General features: G+C 42.5%; 1 protein-coding gene across 1 annotated transcript in view; it reads left to right on the forward strand.

Moving 5' to 3' along the window:
* The window catches only part of usp43b (ubiquitin specific peptidase 43b), a 175,403-nt gene that overhangs the window by 12,264 nt on the left and 145,444 nt on the right, over positions 1-17,695 (forward strand). Inside the window, exon 2 of the mRNA XM_066641551.1 lies at positions 5,682-5,834. Within this exon, the coding sequence (XP_066497648.1) occupies positions 5,682-5,834 (153 nt within the window). The remainder of the gene's footprint in view (positions 1-5,681; positions 5,835-17,695) is intronic.

Raw genomic sequence — 17,695 nt, forward strand, 5'->3', positions numbered from 1 at the left:
GAGGTGAGCATTATGCAGCGAGATAATGACCGGTGTTTGGAATCAACAACAATTTCCAAGTGACCGATTAGATGGAGCACAGACTGACCAAGTCCTTAAAAGAGTACCTTCAAAACTATAATTTTACACTGTGAGCACAGTTATATGATGCTGTGGACAGCAAATAGCAGCTTTTATGATAACAGCCTTGCGTAACTCAGACTCCATTGTTCTCCGTCTTATTAAGATTATTTTAGGCTATGGCCTATGGGAATTTATTAAAGCACACATGAAAAAACCTTCTCCTCTTAACTTCCAGTTAATAAAGGCTTGCGTCCTCACGAGAAGTCTCTGATTATAATTTATCACACAGATAAAAAGCTGTAGGCACCATTTACTCCTGATACTGTACCACTAGCCTCTAACTTTTAGCGTGAACAAGAAGTTCTTTTGGATCCGGCAGTGCAGACGTTTATGCGTGCTCGTGGGAACGAATCTAAAAGGTGTTAAATTGTGTTTGCTCTGGCATTTGTGTGGCTGCTGATTTACTTTGTGCTCAGCTTGTGGGCTGTGTGAATGGCTCTGTGAAAAATAAGAGGGAGGGAGCAAAGATGCTGAGTGGACTTCAGCTGAAGAAAACACTATTTACCACGTCCATTCTTAGTCAGCAGAGCTGAAAATCTCAGTCCTTTAGCCTGATGCTCACTCTTGCTACATCAGAAGTGGGACGTAGGCAACAAGACGACACACCCCTGGTTGTAGTTCTACCTTTGAATTGACCAAATCAACATACGTCCTTGAGAAATTTCAGTTGCACAGTGAAGGTTTTATCTACAGAAAGCTTTGTTTTTTGTCTTTAATACTGAGAAATGTTACAGAATCAGTTATAGCTAGACCTACAGGGAAGTTCAGCTCTGCTTAATGTTCATTGCAAAAAGCTGAGCACTCAAACCATCTGTGGGAAACCCTGTTATGTGTAAACTCTGTAGATATTGATACTCTTGTTTGGTTAGTTTTTAGAATTAGTTCAGAGCAAATTGATAATATCTTGAATTTGTATTTTATAGAAGTGATATTTCAGGACATTTTTCTGATATACTATATTCTTGGTTATATGACAAAACTCTGAAAAATATTTTAGTAATTTATTTGGCAACAAAGTAAACATTAAAATATTTTATTATAAATGTTACAGTATCAAACATTGATTATTTAACAACAGTAACTTACCAAGATGTTGATTTTGTCAACACACACACACATTCACTCACACACTCACACCTACGGACACTTTTGAGTCACCAATCCACCTACCAATGTGTGTTTTTGGACTGTGGGAGGAATCCAGAGCACCTGGAGGAAACCCTCGCAGACACAGGTAGAACACACCACACTCCTCACAGACAGTCACCCGGAGGAAACCCACGCAGACACAGGGAGAACACACCACACTCCTCACAGACAGTCACCCGGAGGAAACCCACGCAGACACAGAGAGAACACGTCACACTCCTCACAGACAGTCACCCGGAGGAAACCCACGCAGACACAGAGAGAACACGTCACACTCCTCACAGACAGTCACCCGGAGGAAACCCACACAGACACAGGGAGAACACACCACACTCCTCACAGACAGTCACCCGGAGGAAACCCACACAGACACAGGGAGAACACACCACACTCCTCACAGACAGTCACCCGGAGGAAACCCACACAGACACAGAGAGAACACACCACACTCCTCACAGACAGTCACCCGGAGGAAATATTTAGTACATATTTTTTATTGCTCTTACACTTGTAAGGACTATAGCACTATGCTACTATTTGCACTTCTGGTAGATGTTAACTGCATTTCGTTGCCTTGTACTTGAACTAAGCAATGACAGTAACGTTAAATCCATCCATCCATCCATCTATCTTTCCATCTTTCTATCTTTTCGAAAATACACTTAAAGCTTCTTAGTAAATAACAAGACCAAGAAAATAAATGCTATTCTGAGTCACAGTAGTCTGTCTGTTTGGGTTAAATCTTGCATTGTCTGTTGTGCTTTCCTTGTGGCATTTTTGACTTTCCTTGTACTGATCTTGGCGATTCTGCTTGAGGTGTTGAAACTGATTAGTTATGTATCCCCCTTTTGTTATTACAGGCTTCTTGTAAGTTGTTTGTAGTACATCTGATATTTTGTAACCAAACCAAACTCTCCACGCTTCTGAAATCACGTCTGTTTTGCAACAAACTCTTCCATAACAGAACCAATTTCCGCTGTATACGTGCTGCCGTGCCTAAATAACTCATATAATTAACCTGTGCTTTATTATAAATAACTGCATAATGTCATTATGTAAACAAGCCAGAACATTGCTATCATGACGATGTGGATTTTAAAAAAATCATTCAAAAATTATATACATGTAATCGCCAACAACACATTACAGCACAGCCCTAATACCAAGTACTAGCCAAAGAACTAGCCTTGAGTGTTGTGATGAATTGGAGAAAATGTTTTATGGCTGTATTCTCTTGATCAATTACTGAAGGTCTATATGTTCATAATGTTTTCCAAAAATTTAACTTGCAAAGCCATGTCACAGCCCTGTAGTTCATCCATTCCCACATCATTAGGTGTGGATTAAATGGGTAATTACAGGGAACAGAAGACTAAAATGGCCCCCATCATTCCAAACATATCTGATATAGGAAGATACAAAAGTCTTTTCCGTGTGTCTGTCCGTACAAAGTGTTCTGGAATATTCACGAGTCGTATAATCAGCCATTTTTCCTTGAGAAGTGAATCAGCGGCTCCGTCACATCTTAATAATTAGTGATTTCTTTCTGGATGCAGCATTCACCTTGAACGAAGTGCGCTTGAATAACGCATTTGAAGATGAAATACTGGGACGGTTACATCATATAGAGAACAGCATTGCGAAGACAAGCTCACCTACTTTTGATGTAGTCTCTTGAGTATATGGCCTTTTTTTTATGTCCACCGCTTCTCCACACGAATAATAATATTTAGGATTATTAAGTTATCTCAGCCTGCAGTTCTTTATAATCTGTCATTTCCTCCCCGCTGCTCGCTGAAGTTCATGTGGTTAATGCCAGTATAATTGCTCTTTGTGTCAGTCAGTATTAAAATGGATATTTATGCAATATTATCTCCAGCCTCCAACTACCTTTTAATTACTCACCCTAGTAGCCTAGTCTTTTGATAGCGCCGTCCGTGGTGGCATCCCAGAGATCTTAGTTTGTGGACAGCTGGTAATCGTTGTTGGTGGCAAGATCAAGCTCTTTATTTCTTTAAAGAAGCAATGTGCAGTTTTCTTGTGTTTCATTTTCTCCCGCGAAGTTCACTTAGGGGATGTGTGGATTTATGTGGCAAATACATAAGTTAGAATATTGTTATTTATTTCCCAGAATTAACATCACATTCTAGGGCTTGCTGTTCATTGAAAACACATGGAGACATGGAAACTGCAAAAAAAAGGCTGATGCCTTTAAAAGACAGGCCTGTTTTAGGCACTGAAGGGGTTAAACAGGCTGCATTAGTTACAATGTCAGACTGATGTGTGTAAACATACATTACTGTGATTCCCCCCCTTACAACCTCTGTGTAATTGAATGGAGCTAAGCTGCTGCAGGCTGAATAGGTGGATATTTACTAAGGATAACTATAAGGTAGGTCCCTGCTCATGGGTTATTTCTAAGTTAAAGGATATTAATACGTATTTGTTTTCTTTTTATGCTTCAGTGACAGCCTCTACTTATTTGGAAAGGCTTTCAGCCACTGTTTAATTTGAGCCTGATCGTGGCAGTGAAAGATCTGGAATCTCTTGTGTGTGGGGTGTGTGGATTTCAGTACCTATTCATGTGGATCCGACACCTCTGCGTTTTTATGTAGAACATTTCTGTTCCTTAATTCCCCCCATTCCCCCATCCATAACACAACTGTCATGAAATTCCACATCTTTTACTCTCTTTGTACACTTGCTGTGTGTTCTTTTATCTCATGGTTTACAAATTAAGCCCTGTTTAAAGGCTAAGCAGCACTTAATGGACCTCCATGAATATTCCACATTATTGTAGTTACTGACAGATATAAGTATGAATTAAAATGAAAATAGCAGCTTAATTTGCTTTAAAACTGACAATTTTATTAAATTGACGGAAAAACCCGAGCTCTCTACGGAAATTCTCGAACGCGACCGTGACGTCACTGGTGGACCACAGCTGAACAATGCCGCGGTAAAACACCGTTATGACTGACTGTTATGACAGTAGCTAGCTAAATAACCAACATTATTCATGACAATAGCCTAGCAATAAGCTAAACTCAAATGTAGAGGTACCGTTATTCTTGTAAATGTGATCGAAGTCGAACTCGAATTCATCCGACACTATAAACCTCCGTAATGCAGCTACGTAGCCGAGTATAATCTGAGACACCGAGTTTAGCAAGTCAAGCTAACGTTAACTAACACCAACTAAAACAGGCGAAGTGAGTGTCCTTACCCTGTTTACCTCCATGTTACAGAGGCTCTTGAACACCTTTCGTTGGTGTCCTTACATGCCCATATTGTTGGAAAAGCGCCAGTGAAATGAGCTACAGATAACGGAGTGAGCGGATGGTCCTTTCCAAAGTGCCCCTTTAAAGTGGACAAATTTAGTCCATTTTCTGGATATTTTGGGATCTTTGGGTCATTTGTTCACAGATGTCCCACTGTACATTGAATGATTGCAGCCAAAAACAACACACCTTTTCCTCATTTTGCATTAAATTAAGTGCAGCTTCTAGAGTTGTTGTCCACCATCTACGTCACAGGCAAGACGCCTATTAGAGTTTCCCAACACCGCTGGGGGGGGGGGACCAACGGTTTTTTAAACCTTATTCCTTCAATTAGTAAGAAATAACATGTTTTCTGACTCTCAATAAACACAAGTTAGGAACTCAAACTCCACTGGATTTATTTGATTGACACTTTCATAGAGCTGCTGCTTAGCCTTTAAACTATATACTGAAATATGGCGGTAGAGTTTGATTGCTCTCAGCCATGAGAACATTAGTGAACCATTTTTCAGTTAGACTTTTGAATGTAAATATTGGCAGGGCTTTTCCAGACTAGAAAAAAAAAACAGATCTGATACAGCTTTTATTTTGAAGATAACAGACTATTCACGCTTTGTTGAAAACATGCCTGCACTCGAGGATAGATTCCCGTCTATCACTCCATATCACAGTGATGGCAAGAGGAGATAAAACAGAACAGGGCTAATGCGATTTGCTACGTGCTGTTTCTGCAGATATGCTTGAGAATTGTGTTTTTTGTCAACACTTTTGAGGAATGATATAACACTGTTATTATATGTCAGTGATTTCACATTTCCTTTGCTAGCGGTGAGTAAACATCATTCATACCCTATGCAGCAGAATGCAATTTACATCCTCCAGCTGGTCCCTTTTGCATCCCAGCTCCTAACAAGCTGTCAGTCTCTGTATCAGATTGCTAGCTGCTATTTTTGAACACGGCTTTTATTTGGGACTCAATGGACAGCAAACAGACAGGCTAAATGGATGTGTGAGGAAAATGTTTAATTCATGAAACTGTAGTTTGCTAAGCACTGTTCCTGCTCAGGTTAATTAAAAAAAGAAAATTGAAAAGTTAAAAACATTGACATCTTGTTTTTACCATTCCAGATGACTGTGTCCAAGTACGGGGCCCAGTTCCGGGGGAATTCCCAGCATGATGCTCTGGAATTCCTGCTGTGGCTGCTGGACCGCATCCATGAGGACGTCAACTCATCTTCCTCATCCTCTTCTGGAAACAACAGGAGCAAAACCTGCGGGAAGGTGAGAAGAAGGTTTTATTGGTTTCTACATTTTTCACAAGCGTGACCTCATGCATTTTGTTCGTTTTTTCCTATGTTTACATATGCCTTTGACAGTTAATTTAAACAATAAAAAAAGACTAAATGTTGCTCTTAAAACAATGTGCAGCTTTTGTAGCAGCCAGATTGTGTAGAAACTGATTTCCTCTCCTCTATTAGCTACACATTGATGGTCATGTGTGTGTTGGTGTGTGCAGTACATGCACTTAAATATAGTTCTAATCATGCAGTTTCTTTTGGACATACTGTAGCATGCCAACAGCTATAGTACTTAGCATAACAGCTACAGGGGGTCCTCGACTTATGACGTTGATCCGTTCCTACATCATAAACCGATTTTCGGTGAAAGTCGGAACATACGTACGCACGTGAGAGAGAACGACGTAGCAGCAAGCTAAATGGCGTACAATGCGACTGGGGTGACGCCGTTCTCCTCGGTCCAAACCACTTAAGTCGAAACAAAGCTTTATACAGTAAATGGGAGCTGTGTCGTAACCACGAAACATAGTAACTCAGGACTGACGTAACTCAAGGACCTCCTGTATAGTTTTTTATAGCAATAGGTTAGCAGTTTAGTGAATCCAAAATATGTGTGGACATGTCAAGCAGTTGAAAACTATACAAACATAACCCCTGCTTTAATATTTTTCCAAACCTAGTGTTTAGTGTTTAGTTAAATACAGGGGTTGGACAATGAAAGTGAAACACCTGGTTTTAGACCACAATAATTTTTTAGTCTGGTGTAGGGCCTCCTTTTGCGGCCGATACAGCGTCAGTTGGTCTTGGGAATGACATACACAAGTCCTGCACAGTGGTCAGAGGGATTTGAAGCCATTCTTCTTGCAGGATAGTGGCCAGGTCTCTACGTGATGCTGGTGGAGGAAAACGTTTCCTGACTCGCTCCTCCAAAACACCCCAAAGTGGCTCAATAATATTTAGATCTGGTGACTGTGCAGGCCATGGGAGATGTTCAACTTCACTTTCATGTTCATCAAACCAGTCTTTCACCAGTCTCGCTGTGTGTATTGGTGCATTGTCGTCCTGATACACGCCACCGCCTTCAGGACACAGTGTTTGAACCATTGGATGCACATGGTCTTACTGGTGCAGTGTGCAGTTAATGAAGATTGTCCACCAGGCTGCTCCAATTTAGCCATGACACCTCCCACACTACAATGACACGTGTTTCACTTTCATTGTCTAACCCCTGTATATGTAAAGAGAGAAACAGAAATAGCCATTTCTTTTTATTTTTCTCGAACCAGGAATGTTGTATTAAAATTGAGATGCATGAACAAAAAATGTTCAAATGGTTCTGCTTGAAGCGACGGATTGATTTTTCTAAGCCCTGCTCTGCTTTACAGCCCACAAGCATCAGAGCTCAGAGCAGTTAGAGAATTCCCTGATAGTGCGGAGGGTTTGGCCACCGGTCGGTTCCTGGCACCGGACCTTCGCTTGTTCCATCTGAATGAGATCATTGTGTTGTTACTGGGTCATCAGTCAGTGGTTTGATGTTGGTGAATGAAATGAAGCACTGTTTTGGCTGGCTGTTTAATCACTTGATTTATGTTAAATGAACTTGGGCCGTTGCTTACACTCGATTAGCTGGACAAGGTGCATTGATTCTGTTTTTGCTGTTGCTCCACCACTTATTTACGTCTGTGGTCATTAAAACCTAATCGTTCTTCTGTGGGCAGCTGCTGATACTAGGTGTACAATTTGAAGTAGATATTGATGTGTGTGTTTGTGGAGGTTAGTGAGTAAGAGAAGGGAAAAAAGAAGACTGGCTTAGTTTTCTCTCTCTCTCTCTCTCTCTCTCTCTCTCTCTCTCTCTCTCTCTCACCCTTTAGGCTATGCCCATGGCTATGGCCTAACCTTATTACCCCCTGAGTAGTACTTTCATCTCCTCTGTTGACACTCATTATGCAGCAGAACTTGATCTATTATTAAACAAATATTTTTTGTTCACCTCTGCTTTCACTGTTCTAGTTTTTCAGTTCTAGATGTAATATCAATGGCTTGAAGTTTCAAACAGTGTGCCAATAGTTTGTTTTGCACTTTGGCTGTACGCTGTATACACTGAACAATCACTGGATTAGGAGCACCTACCCTGTATCTACACTCTCATTGTCCATTTTATCAGCTCCACTTACCACACAGCAGCACTTTGTAGTTCTACAATTACAGAGTGTAGTCCACCTGTTCCTTTGCATACTTTCCTTTCCCCAATTCACCCCGCTCTTCAATGCCCATGACCCCAAAAGGACCACCACACAGCAGGTATGCTTTGGGTGGTGGGTTGTTCTCAGCGCTGCAGTGACACTGTTATGGTGGTGGTATGTTTGTGTGATTAGTGTGTGTTGTGCATGTAAGAGCAGATCAGACACTGGGTCTACTCATTGTCCACCAGGTGTTAGACACCTGTCTACCTAGGTTTGTCCACCTTGTAAAGGGTGTTTCATAGAGTTTTTTTGTTTGAAAATTGTCAACACTGTTCCTGCCATTTTCGTTATCTATTATCACTCCGATTAGAAGATCATTTATCGTTTTTCCATTTTGTAGCCATGGAGCGATTCAGTATCGAGCAGCGCATTCTTATTGTGAAAACTCATTACAAAAACGGGGAGTGCTACACAGAGGCTGTCCGTAAACGTTGGGCGATCTTTGGACATGGCAATGCCCCTACCGCAACGACAGTTTCGAGGTTGGTACAGAAATTCAAAGAATCTGGGTAAGTTGCAACCAGAAAATTGCACGGTCAAAACCGTAGTGTTTGAACGCAACAAAACATTGCGGTAGTGCAAGACTAAGTGTGAAAATGAGCCCCGTGAAGTCATTCACAACAGCTGCGTATGTCAACATCTTCTGTGCATCGAATACTGAAAAAAGATCTTCATATGCACCCCTACAAGAGTCAGTTGATATAAGAGCTGAAACCAGTAGATCATACAAAACAGCGAAGATTCGTCGATTGGAATTTGACTAGACAACAAGAGGACGATAAAAGGAGTTATCGTTAATTTCAATGATCGGATGACTGCCTGCAGAGAAATTGGAGGCGGTCATATGCTCGATATCATTTTTCATTATTAAATTGAAGCATATGTTGAATGTAATTAAATAAAAATTTTGAATTTTGCTTCGATTTGGGCTGATTTATTGCATTTTTAAAAACTGCTTCCTTTATGAAACACCCTGTAGATGTAAAGTGAGCGTGGTTGATTTGTTGCTGCACAGTTTGTGTTGATTATCTTCTAGTCCTTCATCAGCAGACATTGGAGGCGGTTGGCTGGATATTTATGGTATTTTTTCAGTGAACTATTCTCAGTCCAGCAGTGACACTGAGGGCTTTAAAAACTTAAGCAGCCCTGCTGTCCTGTCTGATCCACTCGTAACAGCACAACACACACTAACACACCACCAAGCCAGTGTCACTGCAGCACAGAGGATGATTCACCACCCAAACTATAACATGCCCTGTGGGGTTCCTGACCTTTGAAGATCAGGGTGAAATGGGGATACGAAAGTATGCAGAGAAACAGGTGGACTACACTGTAATTGTAGAACTACAAAGTGAGTGCAGATACAAGGGAGGTGTTCCTAATCCAGTGATTGTTCAGTGTATGTCTACAAATGAAACATTATTTTTATACATTAATAAATATATCAAATCCATACACAATTTAAAAATGCCAGTCAGACTTGAGTAGGCTTTTATGCTTTAAAAGGAAAGTAGCTGCAATAAAACCCTTGACTTTTGGTCTGCCTCTGTCTTAAAGCTTCAATAAACCTTTATTCTTCTATTGGAAAGGACACCCTCGCAGCGGCACAGCAGGCTCAGAATGAGAGTTTGTGCAGGATAAAGCTAGAACATTCCTGATTCCTGAGAGCAAACACTGAGGGCTCTGCGTACTAAGACTTCTGCGTCAGTATGAGGCCCAGATCATGTGCATGGTGCCAGAGTGTTATGAATGAAACTGGCACACATGCCTAAGTGCACAGCGTTTGGCGGGGAGCATTGTGAAATTCAAATGTGCTTCTTTTCCTCAGGCATATGCATTCGGGTGCCAGGCAAATTATGGATCATACAAGAAAGGGGATTACACTCATGGTTGACTACATATGACTGTCATTAAACTAAAGTGTGAGCAACTCGTTGCAGCCGGCTTTGAATAGATTTTTTCTCAATGTTAATTTCTTTCCAGGTGCATTTTTTTTGTTAAGAGATTTTCATATATTTTATAAATGTAAAATGTTCTTTTTAAACCCCTTGCATCATCAGTGAGTAATTAGTGGGTGGAGCTATGCAAAATTTGCATGATAACCTGTATTTGTATATCCACTGCTATCTGTATGTGCATCTTTGTGCCTGAGCTCATACATTTATTTTACCCTGATTGTCTTTAAATTTTTCATATTTATTTAATATATTTCCTGTACTATTATTATTATTACTACATATATTTATTTTCTCTTTTTTATTTTAATTCAAATACCAGAAACCTTTTGTATTCCAGTCTTTCAAGCACACTTTTGAAGTTATGTGAAGCATTTCTAGAATGTTTCTGCCAACTGACCTCGACTAAAGGCATGATTGGGTAGCGCTGACCTTTTCTGGTGAAACCGCGGTCAGAGGATGTCTGTACCAGGTCACTGCCATCACAGCTCCAATACAGCAGCTATTCTCAGAGTCTACTATCAAAGCAAGCAGTGTTCTTTTACTTCACACTTGTAAAGGCGTTGCATGTTTCAGCAGACCACCGGTTCAAAAATTGATGCATTAAACTGCTGTTTTTACATATTAAAGTTAAAATTTAGACACTTAATGACATGCCTTAAATTCAGATACAGGGTGTATTTCAGTCAGTCTTCACTCAGGGCCAGTTATTTAATTATGACTAATGTGTGTGTGTGTGTGTGTATAAGAATTGCTGGCTATGGCTACTAGACAAAATGTGGTTTTTCAGGAACTGTTAACGTATTATAAGAGACACACACAATTATGACCAATTTGGCCATGCATATTTAACCAAGTGCTACACAATGCCTGCAGAGATATGAGAAGATAGCAGTAGCCTAACAGTTATTTTAGAATGAGCAACTCACTCCAAGTGATTTTGGTTTACTCTAAAATCCCTCCACACATTTGGCTTTGGGAGAAATTTGAAGTCTCAAAGGATCTCAAAGGGGTTGTAGTAGTTGCTACCAGCAGACCCTCAAACCTCAGTCTTGTTCAATGAAAGGATTGTACAGAACAGTAAATTTCCGTCATGTCCTGAGATGTATTTCATAATTTTGCCACAGAGCCATGTTTACCAGTGACCAAGGGCATTCCGTTCTTTAAACGTTCCATGTTCCCACAATTCTTTCACCAAGTGACCACATATGGAATTCTGAGACATCTACCAAGTTTAAGAGTGTGGGGGGTAGGAAGTGATTGAGGACCGCCCTATACACTCACTACGCACATTGTGTATTAAGGAAATTAACGAAAGCCCCCTCGTCTCATGTTAGTGAGAGTTTGTGTATCATCAGAAGATGAAGAGAAACTGTACTTCAGGATATGAAAAGAGGAAATAACGAGACTTAATTGAGGGAACAGCAGTGAGGTAAACCTGTTCTCGAGGTTGGACAGTTAATAAATAATAGTCTACAAACCTTGCCTACAAAAAGCCTTGCAGCGTTAATTACAGACCAGACGGAATCAAACTTTGAAGCAGAAAAGTGAAATGTTAACACATACTGATGTTTTTTTTACAGTCTAGTACATACCAGTACAGTCTAAAAGCTGCTTACTATTTCATTCCACATTAAAAAATGCTGTAGTTATTCCCAAGGGCTACTTCAATTCCACCTTAAATTCTGTCGTGATATTCACACAGTCACACTAACACCAGCATATTTGACATTTTTGTTTCCCCTTAAACAGTGAAACCGTTACAAGTGCCTGAACAAAACTACTGCGTTATTTAAGGTGGCACAAAGCTGCATGATAGAGTATAAACAGCTGTGTTTGCTTCTTTCTCTTCTATCCCACCTTAAGAACGAGCTTTTACAGAATCAAACAAATGCTTGGATGCTGGAAGGCTTATCACAGTTAATTGTTAAAACTGTTTACTTATATTTTAATTCATCATTCATTATCTGTAAGTGCTTATCCAGTTCAGGGTCACGGTGGGTCCAGAGCCTACCTGGAATCATTGGGCGCAAGGCAGGAATACACCCTGGAGGGGGGACCCGTCCTTCACAGGGCAACACAGACACACATTCACTCAAAAACTCACACCTACGGACACTTTTGAGTCGCCAGTCCACCTACCAACGTGTGTTATTGGACTGTGGGAGGAAACTGGAGCACCCGGAGGAAACCCATGCAGACACAGGGAGAACACACCACACTCCTCACAGACAGTCACCCGGAGGAAACCCACACAGACACAGGGAGAACACACCACACTCCTCACAGACAGTCACCCGGAGGAAACCCACACAGACACAGGGAGAACACACCACACTCCTCACAGACAGTCACCCGGAGGAAACCCACACAGATACAGGGAGAACACACCACACTCCTCACAGACAGTCACCTGGAGGAAACCCACGCAGACACAGGGAGAACACACCACACTCCTTACAGTCACCCGGAGGAAACCCACACAGACAAAGGGAGAACACACCACACTCCTCACAGACAGTCACCCGGAGGAAACCCACGCAGAAACAGGGAGAACACACCACACTCCTCACAGACAGTCACCCGGAGGAAACCCACGCAGACACAGGGAGAACACACCACACTCCTCACAGACAGTCACCCGGAGGAAACCCACGCAGATACAGGGAGAACACACCACACTCCTCACAGACAGTCACCCGGAGGAAGCCCACGCAGATACAGGGAGAACACACCACACTCCTCACAGACAGTCACCCGGAGGAAGCCCACGCAGATACAGGGAGAACACACCACACTCCTCAGACAGTCACCCGGAGGAAGCCCACACAGATACAGGGAGAACACACCACACTCCTCACAGACAGTCACCCGGAGGAAGCCCACACAGATACAGGGAGAACACACCACACTCCTCACAGACAGTCACCCGGAGGAAACCCACGCAGACACAGGGAGAACACACCACACTCCTCACAGACAGTCACCCGGAGGAAACCCACGCAGACACAGGGAGAACACACCACACTCCTCACAGACAGTCACCCGGAGGATGCCCACGCAGATACAGGGAGAAAACACCACACTCCTCACAGACAGTCACCCGGAGGATGCCCACGCAGACACAGGGAGAACACACCACACTCCTCACAGACAGTCACCCGGAGGAAACCCACGCAGACACAGGGAGAACACACCACACTCCTCACAGACAGTCACCCGGAGGAAACCCACGCAGACACAGGGAGAACACACCACACTCCTCACAGACAGTCACCCGGAGGAAACCCACGCAGACACAGGGAGAACACACCACACTCCTCACAGACAGTCACCCGGAGGAAACCCACGCAGACACAGGGAGAACACACCACACTCCTCACAGACAGTCACCCTGAGGAAACCCACGCAGACACAGGGAGAACACACCACACTCCTCACAGACAGTCACCCGGAGGAAACCCACGCAGACACAGGGAGAACACACCACACTCCTCACAGACAGTCACCCGGAGGAAACCCACGCAGACACAGGGAGAACACACCACACTCTTCACAGACAGTCACCCGGAGGAAACCCACGCAGACACAGGGAGAACACACCACACTCCTCACAGACAGTCACCCGGAGGAAACCCACGCAGACACAGGGAGAACACACCACACTCCTCACAGACAGTCACCCGGAGGAAACCCACGCAGACACAGGGAGAACACACCACACTCCTCACAGACAGTCACCCGGAGGAAACCCACGCAGACACAGGGAGAACACACCACACTCCTCACAGACAGTCACCCGGAGGAAACCCACGCAGACACAGGGAGAACACACCACACTCCTCACAGACAGTCACCCTGCCGTGTTCCTGCCTTGTGCCCAATGATTCCAGGTTCCGGACCCACCATGATCCTGAATTGGATAAGCGGTTACAGACAATGAATGAATGAATATTTGTTTACACCTCATTTTGTTCAGCTGTTTATTCTTAAGCCAAAAAAGGAGGGAGAGTACTAGTGGATAGTCTCAGAGTTCAGGTAGGAGGACCACTTGTAAAACTGCTGTGTTAAATATAATGCAGATGACAAACTTTTGTGCTGGTGCCCCTAAGAAAAAAAGTTAGTCTAGAGCCCTGTGTATTATGTGTTATATTTTATTCATTATATCGTTCTGTAGCGGCAGTAATGGGCAGCTTGTGGCCAAGGCACTGTAGACACTGACTTGATATTACCTCCCTTTTTAGAGGCAGTGGATGCTTTCAGTAGAAAGCCACGATAAGTGCATTGCTATTCATGCACAAGAGTTCACTCAGGGTGGTGTGACAGGTGTCCTGTTAAGAAAAGATGTCATGGAATTTTTAGAGTCTTAGAGCTTCCTGGCTTTTAGCGCAGGTTTGTGTATGTGGCCGACATTAAATTGAAATTCCCCTAAAGATGAATAAGTACCCAATATTACTGTGGCAGATCAGGGTGTGGGAAGAGCTGAGGAGCTCACATGGAAGCTCCCAGCATGCCCTACGGCTTCAGGTTTGTTTTGAGGTTATTTGAGATATTTTTGTGTTGTGTGTGCTTTAGGGTGGGGGGTATGTAACATTATCATAATCTACTTGTCTCAGGACCACCGCAGAACAGTTATAATTTCGTGGTGGTGTTAGTGTGTGTTGCTCTGGTATGAGGGGATCAGACACAGCAGTGCTGCTGGAGTTTCCACTCACTGTCCACTTTGTTAGACACACCCACCTTTTTGGTCCACTTTCCAGATGTAAATTCAGAGACAGTAGCTCATCTGTCGCTGCACAGTGTGTGTCGCTCGTCCTCTAGTCCTTCATCAGTGACACAGGACGCTGTCGGCTGGATGTTTTTGGTCAGTGGACTGTTCTCAGTTCAGACACTGAGGGGTTTAAAAACTCCAGCAGCACTGCTGTGTCTGTTCCACTTGCACAAGTACAACACACACTAACACACCACCACGTCGTTAGTGACACTGCAGCGCTCAGAATGATCCACCGCTCAAATCATACCTGCCCTCTGGGTGTCATATGGGGATCTGACCATTGAAGAGTCAGGGTGTAAGAGTCAAAAAATCTTTGGACTACAGTGTGCTCCTTTATGGTCAGTGGAACTGTGAGGTGGTCATGATATTATGGTTGATTGGGGTGTTTGTGTTTGAATTAAGTGTGGGACCACGTTGGAAACCTTGACCATTTGGACACTAGGGACATTTGGCAAATGTATTATTTTATTAATATAATAATTTTATTTATATAGTTATAAATATGACAGACATGGAAATGGCCCCCAAATAATGGAATACAAGGGTGTGTGTGTGTGTGTGTGTGTGTGCAAACTCACTGAATGTGTAATATTTTGAAATGACTAATGTAGTATCATGGGTGGTGAAGATATTTGCATTTTTTCCTTTGTAGCAGAAAACAACAACAACTACGACAGCGTAGTCACGATGCAGGTCATTCTGGGTGCATGACTGATGTGCTGTGAGAAGATAATCTTTACAGTACGTTTAATTGGGGACCAAGCAGGATCTAATTAATTTGTTTAACAGCTGTAGTTGCTAAGTTAATAGAACAGGCTTTATGCTGTTAAAAATAAGAGTCTAATAATGATAAAAACAAAGAGCCAAATTAGAGCCAAGCTACTTAGACTAACTGTTCTGTCTCAGCTGAATCTTAACGTTCTCCAACACATGCATTTATATTTATACACACACACACACACACAAGTGCACGTGGAGGACTTTGCCCAAGCAAGAAAATCTTTTGTGACAGTTGTCTCTAATGTGTAGCCAGCCCCGTGTGGAGCGAGCTGCGCAGGGGAGTATGTAGACACCAGTGTTTCCATGCATCTCATTTTTATCAGCATGAAAACATGTGGGCTGATAGGGCAGCGCATGGTACTGCAGGAATAATCCCAGCATTCCCACAGTACTGTACCTTCTAATGGGATTTGTTCACACGGGAGAATCCCTACCGCTCTGCTTTCGTCCTTCATGTCTTCCGCTCTTTCTCTTTTCCTTTTATTCAATAGCGTTCATGCTTCCTTGCCAGTGCAGAGACGTTTCCTTAGAACTCGACCCCCCTTGGAGCGGAGCTCATGACTGTCAAGTGAAAGAGGGGAAAAATGGGGTCTTTGGACTGAGCTAAATCTCTACAGGCCCTCCCTCAGTGTTTCAGACAGCTGAGCTACTGTATCAACTGTATGTGAGGTTTAGTAGCTGCAAAGCAAAGGCCACTGTCTGATTCTTTTCAGCCGTTGAGGTTTTCATCGGGCATGGTCAGATAGTTCATATTAAAGCCATGTTTTACAGCTCAATTCCTGAGGACTCTCTTAGCTGCAGTGACTTGTGGCAGGGTTAAACACAGGGTCTGAGAACATTCTCAGTGGTACGGCTGAATGACATTGAAGAAAAATCTCATATCAACAAATTTTTTATGTTATGATACATATAGCATTTTCTTGAAACCAACCACATACTTCCAAAATAGTAACTTTATAAGAGAAGGAAAAATCCTTCGAAATCTTTCAGTGGACATTAATGGAACGCAACAATATATAAAACACTATATACAGTGGAACCTCTACTAACGAACTTTCCAAGATACGAACCGGGCATTTGAACATTTTTTGCCTCCACCAACGAACCACGACTCTAGAAACGAACCCGAGCCTCCTCCGAGCCGGCGGCTGGAAATGTCCACTGACCCCAATAGGCGAGTCTCCCAGAGCCCAGACTTGAGTGAGCTTTTAAGATTAGCACATTGTAGCTTTAGCAATTTAGCATTAGTGTAAATAGCAGACACTGAAATTCGTGCTAAGTTAAGTCGTATCTACGCTTCGTCTCCCCACATTCACCGCCTACTCTCCGTTATTCCACCCGCCCCCACCTCCCGTCATACAGCCAGTGCCTGTGTTACTCCTCCAGCCAGTCGTCACGTCTTCAAGGTAGCGATGTGTAACCACTTACAACTTTATTATTTCTTTTTTTATTACTGTTTCCACTGTATTTCTCTTTTATTTTTAGTAACGCTACATGTATTTTTTACTAATTTGAGAGTGTTATAAACATATATCAGTGCAAAAAGGGTGACTTTCGGGGTGGGGGCTGGAACACATTAATTGCTTTTCCATTATTTTAAATGGGGAAAATTGACTCGAGAAACTAACTTTTCCACTTACGAACCGGGTCACGGAACGGATCAACTTCGTAGGTAGAGGTTCCACTGTATTAACGATTTTAGTAATTTTTATATAAAAAACAAAAAACAAAAAAACATGTTGGAAAAAAGTCCAGTGTATATATGGTGCCATAGCTCCTTATAAAAACAGGTCTCAGCCAAAAATGGCTCAGGCTTTTTCTCTGTGCATCATGAGAAGTGGCATCTAGAGGCTTTTGGACGGTGCAGAGGCACCAGAATACTGAAAACCATGAAAAGGGTTAAGAATGTCACTATTTTCTACTCCATAGGTGGACAATATTGAGGTCTTTATGCTGTTAAAGATTACTTAAAATGCAGCTGACTCCAAGTTCAGGTGGAGGCTAACGGCATGAAAGTAAACATAGACCAATAGTGTTACGAAACAAAACAGCTGGAGTTACGAATGAGTCTGTAACAGTAAATAAAAACTCA

Source organism: Hoplias malabaricus, chromosome 13 (assembly GCF_029633855.1).
Source record: "Hoplias malabaricus isolate fHopMal1 chromosome 13, fHopMal1.hap1, whole genome shotgun sequence".
Taxonomy (NCBI): domain Eukaryota; kingdom Metazoa; phylum Chordata; class Actinopteri; order Characiformes; family Erythrinidae; genus Hoplias; species Hoplias malabaricus.